The sequence below is a fragment of the Pyrgilauda ruficollis genome, unplaced genomic scaffold (assembly GCF_017590135.1).
Source record: "Pyrgilauda ruficollis isolate IOZ18807 unplaced genomic scaffold, ASM1759013v1 scaffold3, whole genome shotgun sequence".
NCBI lineage: Eukaryota > Metazoa > Chordata > Aves > Passeriformes > Passeridae > Pyrgilauda > Pyrgilauda ruficollis.
This window is the reverse complement of record NW_024524377.1, coordinates 13,368,026-13,383,382: the sequence shown is the minus strand read 5'-3', so window position 1 is coordinate 13,383,382 and position 15,357 is coordinate 13,368,026. Positions and strand designations below refer to the sequence as shown.

The 15,357-nt window shown below is 57.4% G+C and overlaps 2 protein-coding genes across 3 annotated transcripts; one reads left to right on the top strand and one right to left on the bottom strand.

The window, feature by feature from the left end:
- Nucleotides 1-534: 534 nt before the first annotated feature.
- Nucleotides 535-5,180, bottom strand: LOC121356454 (mitochondrial chaperone BCS1). 2 transcript variants are annotated; one of them, XM_041472881.1, is made up of 8 exons: nt 5,143-5,180; nt 3,980-4,356; nt 3,573-3,712; nt 3,263-3,457; nt 2,992-3,055; nt 2,466-2,635; nt 1,906-2,023; nt 535-1,216 (listed from the first exon to the last, which is right to left on the bottom strand). In XM_041472881.1, the coding sequence occupies exons 2-8, from the start codon at nt 4,297-4,299 to the stop codon at nt 964-966; spliced, it is 1,260 nt and encodes a 419-aa protein (XP_041328815.1). In that variant the 5' UTR covers nt 4,300-4,356; nt 5,143-5,180; the 3' UTR covers nt 535-963. The 2 variants fall into 2 exon arrangements, with proteins under 2 accessions (XP_041328815.1, XP_041328816.1); XM_041472882.1 differs by having other exon boundaries at nt 5,042-5,166.
- Nucleotides 5,181-5,183: 3 nt separating this feature from the next.
- ZNF142 (zinc finger protein 142) lies at nt 5,184-15,265 on the top strand. The gene is made up of 9 exons (XM_041472873.1): nt 5,184-5,321; nt 5,751-6,078; nt 6,624-7,247; nt 7,489-7,749; nt 8,209-9,021; nt 9,252-9,429; nt 10,061-13,277; nt 14,165-14,270; nt 14,629-15,265. The coding sequence occupies exons 2-9, from the start codon at nt 5,796-5,798 to the stop codon at nt 15,126-15,128; spliced, it is 5,982 nt and encodes a 1,993-aa protein (XP_041328807.1). The 5' UTR covers nt 5,184-5,321; nt 5,751-5,795; the 3' UTR covers nt 15,129-15,265.
- Nucleotides 15,266-15,357: the final 92 nt, after the last annotated feature.

Sequence of the window (15,357 nt, the reverse complement as noted above, 5' to 3'; positions counted from 1 at the left end):
CAATTGACTGTGTATTGCCCTGTGCTCTTGGTCCCACAGGGCAGAGGCAAGAGGAGGGCTAAGCAGTGACCTACAATTTGGGTTTGGCTTGGAATCCACTCCCCCAGCCCAAGCAAGGTGATGCAACCCCCAAAACTGACCACATTAACATAGGACTGGCTCTGAGGAAACTGACTTTCAGGATTCTGAAAGAGGGACTGGAAGGGGAGAGCTCTTGGGAAGATATGCAGTAACTGGCCAAGGCCTCTCATCTGCCCTCATACAGCTCCAGGACCCCACATCTCCTTTGGTGGAAAGGACAGTCATGCCCATCTAGGAACAATATCCAAGCAGATCTGTGGCTTGGCATCATAGCAAGACGAATGGCACCAGCCTGGAGTCTGAGAGACAATGAGCTGTCTCTTAGGAGCTATTTTTTTTCAGAAACACTCTGGATTTGCAGTACTGGCCTTTCCAGGCCCTGGTCAGGAGGGCTGTGGACCAGCAGCTGGATAGAGGGGCAACTAACAGGAAAACGAACCAGAGAGACAAGAGTTGTGTTGTGCAGTTCACAGAGGATATTCACAAACCAGTGAGACCACTGTCCTTAAAAAAAAAACAGACACTTTTAGCAGTGTAGAACCCCAATGTCCTGCCCAAAGGAAATGCCCTTCTGGGGCACCTTCAGGCTGACCCACAAGGAAGGGGATTCACACCAGGAGCCTTGGTAGCTTACAGCAATCCCAACATGAGGCACACACTGGTGAGCAGGGCTGGTGCAATAGCACCCACGTCTGGGGAGCAGCAAGAGCCAGATTCCCTCTCTTGCTGGCTGGCAGCTCTGACTCTCCAAAACCAAGGCATAGGAGAGGTAGAGGTGAACTGAGACCTGGCCTGTGCAGGTGGGCAGCTTCATGGCATCCCCAGCATGGTGAAATCTTTGTCCCAGTCCTCTCAGTGACACAAGGGAAAGCTGGCCCCTGGTCACAGCAGGCTGGAGCTTATGTTTGAAGTGGCTCCTTCAGGGTCTGTCTTGTAAAGCATGAAGTGGCCTTGCACCTGGGCAGCGCTGATCTGTTTGGAGACTGCCAGCGCCTGCTCCGCGAACCGCTGGGCTGCAGCCGGGGGCTGCTCGGGGTAGAAGCGCTGGAACATGCAGGCGAGCTGCCAGCGGGAGCAGTGGCCCACGTACTGCTTCAGATCCACACGGCCAGGACGCACCAGCGCTGGGTCCAGCCTGGCAAGAGACAAAGGGTGGGGCTGGAAAACCTGATCAAAGCATCTGTTTAGGGTGGGTCCTGCAGGAAACCCCTGTCCACACTAGCACAGCCCCTGTCCTTCCTGCAAAGTGTCATGCACTGTGAGATGGTGAAGGGGGCAAACAGGTTCATCCCTGGGGAGACTGAGGGGAGAAATCAACCAAAAAGAAAGGAGAGCTGGGGAAGGACTGACTCTAAAGGAGGACAAGAATGTCCTGCGAAACAGCTCTGCCCATCTCTGTCCCATGAGCAAAATCCGAACAAACCCCTAGGGCAGCTCAGTCTGTAGCGAATCAAGCCTGCCACAGCACAGCAGCTGTCAAGGCACTGTCAGCCCAGGCTGCATCCCACTGACCCAGTGGGCTGCTCGTGGCGCCAGCGCTTCACTCACAGCATGGACACAACCCCCAAACTTGCAGTTCCCCACAGGCAGGAAGGTGGTACCACTCCTGAAGGACACAACCATGTTCTGAACACCAAGTAGGCATCTGAGGCTCCAGCAAAAGAGGTCCTGATCAGCAATCAAACGATTTGCATCCCAAGGGAGGATGTGAGAAATCTGAACCCCCAGTCTTCATGCTGGAGGATTCAATAAATAAAGCCCAGCAAAAGGGAGCAAGGTTTTCCTGTGCTACCCACCCCGCTCCCTCCCTGGGGCAGCTCTGACCTGTCCACGTAGTTGGTGGTCATGAAGACAATCCTGGCTTCTGTGGAGGCCACACCGTCTAGTGCATTGAGGAGACCACTGAAGGTCAGGCGCCCCATGCCTTGGTACACAGCTGGGTCTGCGAACAGAGGTGTCTGAGACTGTAGCTGTTGGCTACACAGGCTCGGGGCCACCTGCCTATCACCTGAGGTTTATGCCAAGCTCCCCACTCACTCCTTGCTTGGAGGCTGACCCTCTGTCTGGCTGGCAGCACATTCACCTCCCCTGCCCACACACACCCATGGGAACACAAAGAAAAAGAGAAGGAAAGCCACCTTCTCCATCATCCTGAAAGTAGCTGGGCAGGAGAAGGACCTTTGCCTGAGGATAAAGGATCCAAATTCCCTTTTACAGCCCAGCCAAAACTGGACAAGTTCCAGTTTGAGCCCTGAGGCCTGAGAGACTCCCCCACTCCTGGTTTCTGCTAGTGCAGTTGAGCAGCCCAGAGTCAAAACATTTTTTCAGGTACAGCCACAGCACCTCCCTCCAGCTGCTGGCCCAGGAACAGGAGCAGTGCTCACTCTCAGCAGCAAGGTCCCGGCTGACAAAGGCTGCGTCCACATCCTCCAGGAGGATGATGGTCTGCTGTGGTGCTACACTCAGGAGGTGATTGAGCCGGTCATCAGAGAGGCTGTGGTCACTGAGGCTCAGCAGGCAGATACTGTACTCCAGTTCCCCGGCCAGGGCTGTGCTGGAAAGGACACAAACCACAAGGATGAATCACAGTGGGAAAGCTGACAGTCAAGGAAAAATCAGATTTTTCCCTTTAGCAGTAAGGGAGAGGGCAGAGGAGTCCTTTCCCAGCAAGGATCAGATCTAAGGGGCAGGCAGAAGCCCCTGTTCAGCCCACCCATACCATGCAGCACTGTGCAAAGCAAGGGCACAAAGGGCTTGTCACCCTGACCTGTCACAGTGCCAGCAATGCAAACGCTTACAATAGGCACCACACATAAGGCACAGCCCACTCCTGTATTCCAAACCCAAGCTCATCCACACCTTCCCATCCAAGACTGCTGTGGCCCAGGGCATAGAGCTGACAGTACTCACATGAAGCTGCTTTTCCCACATCCAGGAGGACCATAAAGCAGGTAGCCTCTTCGGTAGGGGATCCCTAAGAAGACAGTGTTCTTTTAGGATAACCACCTGGATTGCTCTGTGCTCCCTCCCTCCAAGCTGTGGTGCTGTGGTGAACTCACAAAGAGGACACACCTTGGAAAAGTAAGCAGCAGGGAAAAATCTCCACAGCCAATTCCAGAGAGGACCATGAGAATCCTGCCCCACCCCACCCCGTACAGAGCACACCACACCAGAGCCTTGCCTCTCTCATTGTACCACTTGGAGTTGTTGATGAACTCCTTCACATCCTGAACCAGCCTCTCTGCCACGCCTTCATCCAGCACCACGGAGCTGAGGGGCCGGCGGCGGCGGGGGAAGCCGAACTGCCGCCACTCTGCTCCCACGGCCGTGTACATGATCGTCTTCCCCTCCTGCTGCTGCAGCGCCAGCTCCCGGGCTGCAGAGAGAGCCAGAGGGGACAGCTGCCAGGGAGGAGGATCTCCTGCGAAGCCCTGGGCATCTCCAGGGAGCAGGCTGTTCCCAGCAGGACCCCACACAGTTCCCCTACAGACCTTCCTGAAGGATGTTGAAGAAGATCTCGCGGTCAGTGCCCAGCGCAGTGAAGGTGACGGACTCCCAGGGGGTCCCTGTGTTCAGGTCCAGCATCTGCGTCTCCCGGCTGCGCTCGACGCGAATCCACTTCCTGCGGTACCTGGGGCAGGAACACAGGAGGGTGTACAGTGATCCAGTGATCCAGCACCACTCAGCTTGGCCTCACCTGGTTCATGCATCAAGAACACTCATCTCATGTAAGGAAATCATTTCACACTGCTGAGTACAGGCTGCTCTTGCTACTCGTCATCCCCTGCCCTAACCCAGACCCAGAGAGGAAGCAGGACCCTCTCCACTGCCTCTACACACCCTCAATGTGCAAAAGTGAGGCTCAAACCCCAAACTGCCTTCCCTTACCCTCCCTTACCAGATGAAATGATTCCCGAGGCTGGGGACAAAGTCGAACTTGGTGCTGACACGCCCGCTTTCATGCTGCAGGTATGATGTCTCAACACTGAGGTGCTGCGTATGCTTGGCGTGATGGGAGACCCAGTTCAGCAGCCATTGGTAGCTCTTATCCTTGCTGGGCACCTCCAAGGTGATCATATAGTGGCGCCTGAAAGCCACCAGCCCAAACTGGGCCCCCTTACGGGCTGCTGCCAGGACTGTGCCCACCCCAACGAGGCCAAACCCAGCCCCAAAATAAGGGTTGTCCTTCAGTGCTAAGACAAAGTCAGAAAGGGGCATGGTGGGAGGTTAGGCAGCTCCTTTCCACAGCATTGTTTCTGCACTCCAGCAAGAAACCTGTGAGGAAAAACTGAATGGTAGCAAGAAACACAACAGATCACCCACAGTTCCCTGCCCTTTATCATGGCCAGGCCTCAAGGTGAAGGGGTGCCTGGCACGTTTGGATTTCCCACATTTCTGCTTATTACCAAGTGTTCCTGCTGGCTGCAGGAACCTTCTCCCTCTCTGCAGGCCACTGGGTGAGCCAAGCAGGAGGGGGCCAGGAGGCTCCTGAAGAAGCACAGGAGCATCTGTAGCTTCTTCAGTCAAGACATCAAGGCCAGAGTTTTACAGGGGTTTATTATTTGAACAGCCAGAAATCATGAGCACTGCAATTACTTAAGGTTTATAGTTTGAAAAAGCTGAAGCACATCCCCAGGCTGATCCAAGAGCCGGGTCTTTGCTGCTGAGAACGGGCACACGACGGCGGTAGAAGGCACACCTCCGTGTCTAGATTATAGCCGCAGGCTCCGGGGGCCTGAAGCTTCTCCACCTCCCTCTGCAGGTCTGTCATGTACTGGGATCGAGGGGGAGCCTTCCCCGCCAGACACAGACACGCTTTGCTCCCTCCGGTACAGAATCCCACCTCCACCAGAGTAAGGCGTGACCTTCCTCCTTACCGGGCACAGCGTCCCTTGGGCAGGGTCCCGCAGCCCCCCCTGCAAGAGCCCCACCCTCCCCTGCAAAAGACCCGGATCCACACCGGCCTTCCCCGCAGCAGAGCCCCAGCCTCGGCCACTCCGCGGAGGATCCCGCGCCGCTCTCGCCCCGGCTCCAGCCGGTGCCGCCACCGCCGCCGCTCACCTGCACCGCGCCGCTTCCGCTCCCGCCCGCGCCGCTTCCGGCCGCACCATAGAGCGGGGCCGGCCGGGCCGGGCAGAGCGGCTGCGCGACGGGCACAAAGGGCGGCGCTCTCCGCCCGACGCCACCACCGAGATGTGCCGGGACAGCCCGGGCTGAGGCGACTTCGGTGACAGCCCTGGGTAAGGGGCGAGAGGCTGGGGACAGCTCGGGGTGAGGAGAGAGGGGCTGGGAGGGCCGGGAACAGCCTGGGGTGAGGGGCTGGGGGTGCCGGTGGTGCCGGGGACAGCCCGGAGTGAAAGGCGAGGGGCTGGGGAGAGCCTGGCCCGGCGGGACTCGGGAGGGCACCTGCTGGCTGCAGGCTGGGCATGGCTCTGAGGGTGGGCTCGGGGGCCGGCCCAGGGTGCAAACCCTGGGTGTTGGGCTCGGGGAGAACGTACAGGTGTCCTTGCGCTCTTGTCTACCCCGTGACGGAGGGCTTGCCAGGAGCCTGCTTGGGACACAGCAGAAAGGAGCCAGCATTGAAATACCCTGCCTCGAGACTGGCTGCTCCCCAGAATCCTCCTGGGCTCTGGGATGTCCCTCATTTGAAGTGCTTTCTTCTGTTTCAGATTGAGAGGTCATCCAGCCCAGCGCCAAGGCAGTGCCCGGTGGCAATGAGCGCAGCAGTGGCTGTATCAGAGGGTGCCAGCAGGGAGATGGAGACCCTGTGCTCGGAGCTGCTCCTGCCCACCCCGGGAGAGGTGGGAGCCATGGGGAGCCCTGGTGTGGCCAGCGCTGGTCTGGCTGGGACACCCCCGCTGGCTGCCAGCCAGGACCTGCTGCTGGCAGAGGCATCGATGCCTGGGGAAGGGGCTCACGCTGAAGGAAGCAATGTGGAAATATTCATCGAGGCAGTGGCTGGTAACGTGACACTGAGCAACGTGGCCAATGCCACAGGTATGGTGTGCAGGGAGTGCAGAATGGGCCCCACTGCAGTCAGCAGAGCTAGAGAGGTCTGGCCAGGGTCCCTGTCCCAGATGCCCTCAGATCTCTAACCCTGCATCATGAGTCTGGTGCCACCACTGAGCACAGACCTGGCAACAGCTGGGTGTGTGGATGGGGAGAGTGGCTGTGGGAGCTGCATGCTGTGTGAGGGGATTGCTCCAGGCTGTCAGCAGGGACCAGGCAGAGATCTCCACCTGAACTGCTACCCCCCAGCATGCTTCCCATGTGGGTCCAATGTGGGCACTGGACATCCTAACAGGAATTGGGCCAGGCCAGCCTCTCATCTCTGCATGCTTCAGAGGTGCAAAGGGACAGAACTGGTTATCGTGGCCACCTGGGTGGTGGTATTTCCTCTCTTATGGGGGATGTGGTTCCCAAAATGTAATTTGTGGCAAGAGGGATTTGTTTTCCTTGTCCAGAGCTGGAACTGAACCATCAGTCCCAAGCTCTGGGCGTGGAAGAAGCTCCTTCTAATGCTTGTCCCTTGCTCTCTGCAGAGGTTCTGGTCAAGGTGGTGGAGCTGTACTTCTGTGAGAGGTGTGGCCAGAGCTTCTCAGAGGCCTCCCTGCTGTCCCAGCACCAGTGCCTGTTGCTGCCCCCCCAAGAGCACCTGGAACTCCCAGGGGCACTGTTGGCTTCTGCCAGCGAGACCCAGAGTGATCCCAGGGGCTCAGAGCTGCCCGGAGCCAGCACACAGGAGGGCTCTGCTCCCGAGTGCCTGCTGTGCCCCGTCTGCCAGGAGGCATTTTTGCAGCCTGGCCAACTCAAGGAGCACTTCAAGACCCACCGTGCCCCGACGGGAGCCCTGCCCTGTCCCGAGAGGGGCTGCCACTTCACCACAGAGGACCGCAAGCAGCTGCGCAGTCACTTGCGCCACCTGCACGGGGCCTCCCCCGTGTCCTGCGCCTGCCGGGCCTGCCCGCTGCTCTTCCCCAGCCGCCAGGCCATGGAGCAGCACCACCGGACACACTTCCCCTTCCACTGCGCCCACTGCGACTTCATCACAGCCAACGCCAAGCTCTTCTGGCAGCACAGGAAGGGGCACACCACAGAGTCCCCTTCTGAGATGCCCACAACAGGCGACCCCCACAGCCTTGACAAGTGCTGCATCCTGCCATCGGGTATGGCTGGGTGGGGAGTTGGGGCCTGTGGGTGCTGCAGAGGCTGGCTGTGTCTGTGCATCCCAGTTACAGCTGGAGGAGTGAGGGGGGAGTGAAGCTGGAGGGCTGGAACCCTGTGTTTGTGCTTCCCTGCAGCGTGGTTTGTGCCCTCCATCTTAGCCAGGTGGTTTTTCTGCATGTGTGTGGGTGGCTTCCTCTTGCATGGAACATGATGATCTCGTGTCTTTCCTCACTGAAACAGCATCAGCAGGGCAGGAGGAGCCAGGTGATTGCCACCCTGGCTGGAAAGCCAGCACAGCAGAAGCCAGGCCAGCAAAGCCTGCAGGTACTGAGGACAGCTCCTTGAAGGGACAGAAAGCATCAGCTGGAGAAGAGGACTCGGACAGCAGTGGGGATGAGTCACCAGAAGAGGATGGCGAGAGCCTCTGCGAAACTGAGGCCAAGGAGGATGGGAAGGCAACTCCCAAAAAAGTTGGAGTGCCACAGGCACAGCACTTCAAAGGTAGGACGCAGGGCCTTACCAGGAGCTGCTCAGGCTTTGTGAACAAGCACCACATCCTCAGGTTTGGCAGGGAAATGTGGCCCAGGTTGGTGAGTGACCTCACATTTCCTGCATGTACCAGTGCACTTGTTCCCCCAGCCCCTGCCCAAGCAAATATGTCTCTTCTTTTCCTGTTCATGCATGCTGCCAGGTTTAGGCAAAGGTCTGCCTGGCTTTAGGGACCAGGGGCACATGGGCAGGCCTGATGTAGGCTGTACTTTGCCAGTGTTGAGTTGGAAAGAACTCACCTGAAGTGTGCTGGTGGCTTGGGGCGGGGACAGTCCATCTGACTAGGTGGTGGCTGTGTGACTGCACGTGTGTATAAACCCTCATCCTGGCACAACTGGATCAGGGACAGAACATCTGCCTGTGCTCTCCATCTTTTCCCTCTTAACTCCTTCCCCTCCTTTGTTCCCTCAGGGGATGTTGCGGAAGGCTCCGAGTACCTCTACAAAACCCACATGTGCCCCGAATGCAAGCGGTGCTTCAAAAAGCGGACCCACCTGGTAGAGCACCTCCACTTGCACTTCCCTGACCCCAGCCTGCAGTGCCCCAACTGCCACAAGTACTTCACCAGCAAAAGCAAGCTGAAAATCCACATGATGCGGGAGACGGGCGAGAAGGCTCATCGCTGCCCTCTCTGCCACTACAGCTCAGTGGAGAAGAACGCTCTCAACCGCCACATGGCCAGCATGCACGAGGACATCTCCAACTTCTACTCCGATGTTTACTCCTGCCCTGTCTGTGAGGAGAAGTTTCGGCTCAGCCAGGCCCTCAAGGAGCACTTGAAGACTCACAAAGCCGAACCCAAGAGGCTGAGCTGCTTCCATGGGGAGTGCAACTACTGTGCAGAGGACCGTAAGGAGTTTGTCCGTCACCTCAAGGATGCTCACGGCATCAAGGCGGTGGAGTGCAAGTACCATGCCTGCTCGCTGCTCTTTGGCACAGCTGAGGCCATGGAGGCTCACCGGAAAACCCACTATGCCTTCCACTGCCAGCAGTGTGACTTCATCTGCTCCAACAAGCACGTTTTCCGCAAGCACAAGAAGCAGGGTCACCCAGGCAGTGAGCAGCTCCAGTGCAGTTTCTGTCCCTATGCCACTTTCAACCCTGTGGAGTTTCACGACCATGTGGGCAAGATGCACGCCAATGAGAAGATCCACAAGTGCACTGAATGTGCCTTCGCCACAGCGCACAAGCGGGTGCTCATCCGGCACATGCTGTTGCACACTGGTGAGTGTCCCCTGTAGGGGTCCCAAAAGCTGAGCTGGGATGGGGAAGGTGTCTTGTCCTACCTCTGGATGGGCAGGGAGGGCTGGGTCAGGATTCCTGGGTCTCACCACCAGCTTTGCCAGCCCAGGATCACTCGCCTGAAGTTGTTGCATGCTCCCTGCTGAGCTGGTTTCCCTGCCATGTTCTTTTATCTTGCTGTCACACTGAAAGCTTTTGTGTGTTGCATGTAGGAGAGAAACCTCACAAATGTGAGCTCTGCGACTTCACGTGCCGGGATGTGAGCTACCTGTCCAAGCACATGCTGACCCACTCCAACGACAAGAACTTCATGTGCACCGAGTGCGGGTACATCACCAAGTGGAAGCATTACCTGAACGTCCACATGCGCAAGCACACCGGAGATCTCCGGTAAGACCCCCTGCTCCACTGGCTTGGCAGCATAGTCAGGGCTCCCCAAATCCTGCTCCAGGGGTCTGCTTCTGGCTGCACTGTGTGCCAGACTTTCTCATGCCTGCCCTGCCCTTTCTGGTACATAAGAAATTTGGGTTTTGAACTTACATCATGGTGCTGTGGAGGCAAAGCTATTTTTGGTGTCTGTGCCACCAAGGAGGTGTATTACCTCAGAGGTGCAACTCTCAGCTTGGGTTCATTGCTCTGCTGGTGTTTGTGGGTCAAGGCCTGTTCAGGTCTGCCAGATTCTCACCTCCTTTGGGTCTAGTCTGCCTCCAGGGATGCTGGAAGTGCTGTTGGCATGCACATGTGATAATGTGTGTCTAACACGGTCACTGTATGGAATGCTCAGGGAATCTATCTCCAGTCCCCAGGCTGGGGGTGTAAAGCATAAGAAGTGCTAAGGGCTGCAGCAGGGAGGAATTGCCTGTGGTAAGAGCTGTCTGGATGGCAAAGATCAGATCTGGCAAACCAAACAGTATCCCTTCCCTGTTTGTCTGGGATGGGGAAGGAGAGCTCAGCATGCCTGATGAAGCTCAGCCTGCCCCAATTCCTCATGCTGCCTGACCGATTCTGCTTGTCCCTGCAGGTACCAGTGCAACCAGTGCTCGTACCGGTGTCACCGTGCTGACCAGCTGAGCAGCCACAAGCTGCGGCACCAGGGTAAGAGTCTGATCTGCGAGGTGTGCGGCTTCGCCTGCAAGCGCAAGTACGAGCTGCAGAAGCACATGCAGGCGAAGCACTCGCAGAACTACCAGGTACCTATCTTCCAGTGCCAGTACTGCACCTACCAGACCAAGTACAAGCAGGCGCTGCTGAACCATGAGAACTGCAAGCACACCAAGCAGAAGGAGTTTCGCTGTGCCCTCTGTTCCTACTGCACCTTCAGTAACACCAGCCTCTTCTTCCATAAGCGCAAGATTCATGGCTACATTCCTGGTGACAAGGACTGGCTGGAGAATTATGCCAGTAAAGAGCTGGAGATCAGCTCATCTGAGGCACTCTTTGGCTATGAGGTCGGTGCAGCCCTGCATGTGGATGCCAGTTCCCCCCTCACTGGCAAGGAGCAGTGGATGAAGGAGAAGCCATCCCAGGTGGAGTCCCAGGGAGAAGAGGGCTACCAGCAGGTGTTCATAGTGCCCCTCCTTGAGCAGGATGCTGCTCCACCAGAGAGCAGCAGCGAGGCAGAGAGAGGCAGGGGGGAGCAGAGCTGTCCTATTGCTGGCAATGCCCTGGAAGAAGACTGCATGCAAGGAGATGCTGCCACAGGCTCTGCTGAGCTCACTGTTTCTGAAGATGTGGCAGAGAGCTGCACCTTGCACTTGGAGGCACTGAATGTCTCGTCTGACCCTCTCCTGGAGAATTTGACTGCAGAAGCCTGTGTGACCCAGCCAGAGAGCGTGGAAATGCTGTCCTGCAAGGAGCCTCCTGCAGCCTATGAGATGCTGGGCTCCCGGGATGGCCTTGGCTTGGAGAACAGTGGCAATACACTCGAAGACATCCCAGACTTTGAGGAAGAGGTAGATGTTCAGGAAGACAGGGTGGTGAAGGGCAGTGTAGCGGCAGGAGACAACCAGGGAAAAGACACCCTAAAGGAGGACATGGGCCACCTTGAGGGGTCATGCTCAGACCACCACAAGGTCATGGCAGACACTGAGGAGAGAGAGACCAGCCAAGCCAAGCTTCCAGAGGCCTGGCTCAGCATGCTGAAGACACCTGAACAGGGCCACCTGCCTGCCCCAGAGGATGCACCCACCTCCGGTGACAATGCCGGGGGCGGCTCGGAGTCAGTGCTGAAGGCTCTGCGGAAGCAGGACAAAGAGCAGGCAGAGACACTGGTGCTGGAGGGCAGGGTGCAGATGCTGGTGGTGCAGTCGGAGAGCCAGGTCTTTAAGTGTGAGAAGTGCTCGTACATCACACGGAAGGAGAAGTCCATGTCCCTGCACTCCAAAGCCAGCTGCCAGAGCCGCCGGGCCCCGCTCGTGTGCCGTGAGTGTGGCGCCAGCTTTAAGCAGCAGAGGGGACTCAACACCCACCTCCTAAAGAAGTGCCCTGTTCTCCTGAAGAACAACAAGATTCTCAAACCAACCAATCAGGAGGCACCTGGACTGTGCCAACCTGCTGACCAGGCTGGTGATAACGGTACAGAAACAGCAGAGAGCAAGAAGGGAGGCTCAGAGGAGTCTGGGCATGCTGAGAGCCCTTGGGAAGCTGAACTGCTACCTGATAAAACACAAGCAGCTGGCATTCCTTTGGCTGGGGCACAGACATCAGGCTGTCATGCCTCTGAGAAATCCCTGCTGGGTGACAGCACAGAGGTGGCAGAAGAGCCTCCCCAGCAAGGGGGTGGGACTGTGCCAGGTGGAGCTACTGATGCCTCCCAGCCTGGGAAACCCTCAGAGAAATACCGACTGGAGGGAGGGAAGCTGCACTGCAATGCCTGCTCCTTTGTGTGCTCCCGTGTCACCACCATCACCTCCCACGTGGAGGATGGCTGCCGGAACCTGGAGCAGTTCTGGTGCTCCCAGTGCCCTGAAACCTTCCGCTCCCGGCGGGCCCTCAAGAGCCACTGTGCTGAAAAGCACATTGTGCATCCTGAGGACAAACCCCAAAGGACTGAACTCCCTGAGGGGGACCCACTCAGTGCTGAGAAAGACCAGACCAGTGAGCTCCCAATGGATGCAGCCCCACCAAAAGCCACCTTGCCCAAGAGGAGGCGTTTCTCCTGCCCCACCTGCCCCTTCACCTGCCACCAGGAACGGGCCATGAAGACTCACAAGAAGAGGGGCTGCGTGACCCTGGGTGAGTTTCGCTGCACCTCTTGCCCCTTCACCTCCAAGGTGGCCAAAGCCCTGCGGCTGCACCGCAGGCTGCACCGCAAGCATTACAGCAAGCGGCCGCAGCTGCAGTGCCGCCAGTGCGAGTTCACCTGCAAGCAGGCCCGGTGCCTGCGGCAGCACATCCGCATCAAGCACGAGGGGGTGAAGCCACACAAGTGCCGCTACTGCGAGTTCAGCACCACGCGCCGCTACCGCCTGGAGGCCCACCAGTCCCTGCACACCGGCGTGGGGCGCATCGCCTGCGGCATCTGCAGCCAGACCTTCGGCACCAACTCCAAGCTGCGCATCCACCGCCTGCGCGTGCACGAGAAGACACCCACCCATTTCTGCCCGCTCTGCGACTACAGCAGCTACCTGCAGAATGACATCACCCGCCACGTCAACAGCTGCCACCACGGCGAGCTCAACTTTGGCTGCTCCCGCTGTGAGGCTCGCTTCAGTTCTGAGACGGCCCTCAAGCAGCACGTCCTGCGACGGCACGAGGAGAAGGTTTCCTACAGCTGCCCACGCTGTGACTTCGTGTGTCACAGTGAGGCCACGCTCAAGTGCCACGTGCAGAAGCAGCACCCACACCTGGAGTGCAGCACCTGCAAGGAGACCTTTGCCACGCGGGAGGCACTGGAGGAGCACAAGACACAGCATTTCAGCCACCGCTGTGAGCTGTGCAGCTTTGCAGCCAAGGAGCGGCAGCAGCTGGTGCGGCATTACATGGAGAGCCACGAGCCGGCTGCCCCCCAGGACAAACCCCTGCACTGCCCTTTCTGTGACTTTGCCTGCCGGCACCAGCTTGTGTTTGACCAGCACATGAAGGGCCATGGGGGCACCCGCGTGTACAAGTGCTCGGACTGTGAGTACACCACCAAGAACAGGCAAAAGATCACGTGGCACATCCGCATCCACACTGGTGAGAAGCCCTACAAGTGCCACCTCTGCAAATATGCCTGTGCTGACCCCTCACGTCTCAAGGTAAGAGCTCTGCTTGGGAATGTATCCTACTCCATCTGCATTGCTTGAGGGGCATCCAGCCACAGGGATTTGGGGAAGAAGTTCCCAAGGCGAGGTTTCATTCTCAGTGTTCAGTGGCTCATACTGAACAGAAATAGGAGTCAAGCAGATAAAAGTCATTGTCAGTACAATACATTTCTTCCCTGCTGTTGCAGTTTAAGGGCAAGGGAGACTTTTAACAAAGGAAGAAGGTGGCAGTAGTCTAAGTTCACTTATTTTCTTGCTGACATCTCTGGGTCCAGCCTTGCACCATTCAAAAGCAGGGTTGGCTGCTTGCTGGCTTCAGCATACTCTGTGGTGCCAGTTAGACAGGTGCAGAGAAACCTCTAGCTTTCTTGAAAGCAGAGTGTGACCCTGCCCTCATTGCTGTAGGTGATTAGCATCCTGATGCATGGCAAAGGGCTTTTCCTAGAACAGGAAATGTGTGGGTGATGGAGGCATAGGGTAATGGAGGGAGAAATAGTCTGGTTTTGCTAAAAGAAGTATTGACTTTTTTAATGGCCAGGCTGAGCTGGAGTCTCGTGGGGCCACCTGGGACAGGCTGTGCAATGTGCTCAGCTCTGTTGGGCTGGGTTTTTAATTTGACTCTGCCTTACATATCAAACTGGGGAGCAAAGCCTGTGCTATCCACAGGCTGGGACAGAGCAGCTCAGCAGTACAGGAATTTCATCCTGACTCTGGTGTGGATCCCCCTTGCCCATAGCCTGCCAAGCAAGCACACAGCCCTCCTTGCCCCATGCAGCTGGAGACGTCAGAACTGTCTTTGAGCCTCTCACTGCCACCCCAAAGCCCTGCACATCCCTAGGGCTGGGGACATGGTCTCATCCTGACCCTATCCTCCTGCCCAGTATCACATGCGGATCCACAAGGAGGAGAGGAAATACCTCTGCCCTGACTGCGGCTACAAATGCAAGTGGGTGAACCAGCTCAAGTACCACATGACAAAGCACACGGGTGAGTGCTGCCCACTGAGGACAAGCTGTCGAGCACTGGGGAGGGTGTTGGGGCTACTCCATGCTGCTTTTCTGCCAGTGGCCCACCTAGAGACAGAGGAGGACATTTAGGGGGCAGTACATTATCCTGTGCTAATGGGGTGGGGGCAGTGCTCTCAGGTGGGAGGGAAGTGTGGGTGGCACAGACCCCAGGCACTATTTGGTGCCTTGGAAATGGGGATCTTGGTGTGCCTGCTAACAAAATGGGATGTAGGGGGAAGTCCCTGGGGACTGATGCTCTGTCACAGGGATGGTGAGACCTGTGGACTGGAGAGCACAGTGCCCCCATCCCGGTGCCATCCCCTTCCCTGTTGCCACAGGCCTGAAGCCATACCGGTGTGATGAGTGCGAGTACCGCACCAACCGCGCGGACGCCCTGCGGGTGCACAAGGAGACACGGCACCAGGAGGCCCGTTCCTTCATCTGCGAGCAGTGTGGCAAGGCCTTCAAGACACGCTTTCTCCTCAAAACTCACCTGAAGAAGCACAGCGAGGAGAAGCCCTACGTGTGCAACGCCTGCGGGCGGGCTTTCCGCTGGGCAGCTGGCCTGCGCCACCACTACCTGACCCACACCAACGAGCACCCCTTCTTCTGCCGCTACTGCCCCTACAAGGCCAAGCAGAAGTTCCAGGTCATCAAACACATCCAGCGGCATCACCCTGAGCACAGGGCTGTTGACCCTAGCCAGGGGGTGGGAAAGGACCCCAGCACACACACCGTCCACCTTCACAGCGTGCAGAGGGAGAGCCAGGCCAAGGGGGCCCCCAGGATGGAGCAAGAAGGAGAGTGCCCTGCGGAGAAGGATGGCACAGCACAGTGAGGCTGCATCCCAACTGCTTTGAGGCGCTGGTGGCACAGGCCTGCTGCAGAGATGTGTGTGTGTGTATATACAGGCATATATGTATATGGGTTGTAAAATACACAACTGTATAAAACGAATTGCTCAGTTCCTTTTAATACTGTTTCTTTGTGCTGTTTGGAACCCCTCTGTGAACAGTGGACCAGGTATCCACAGGGAAGGAGCACAAACCCAAGCTCAGCTCTCCATC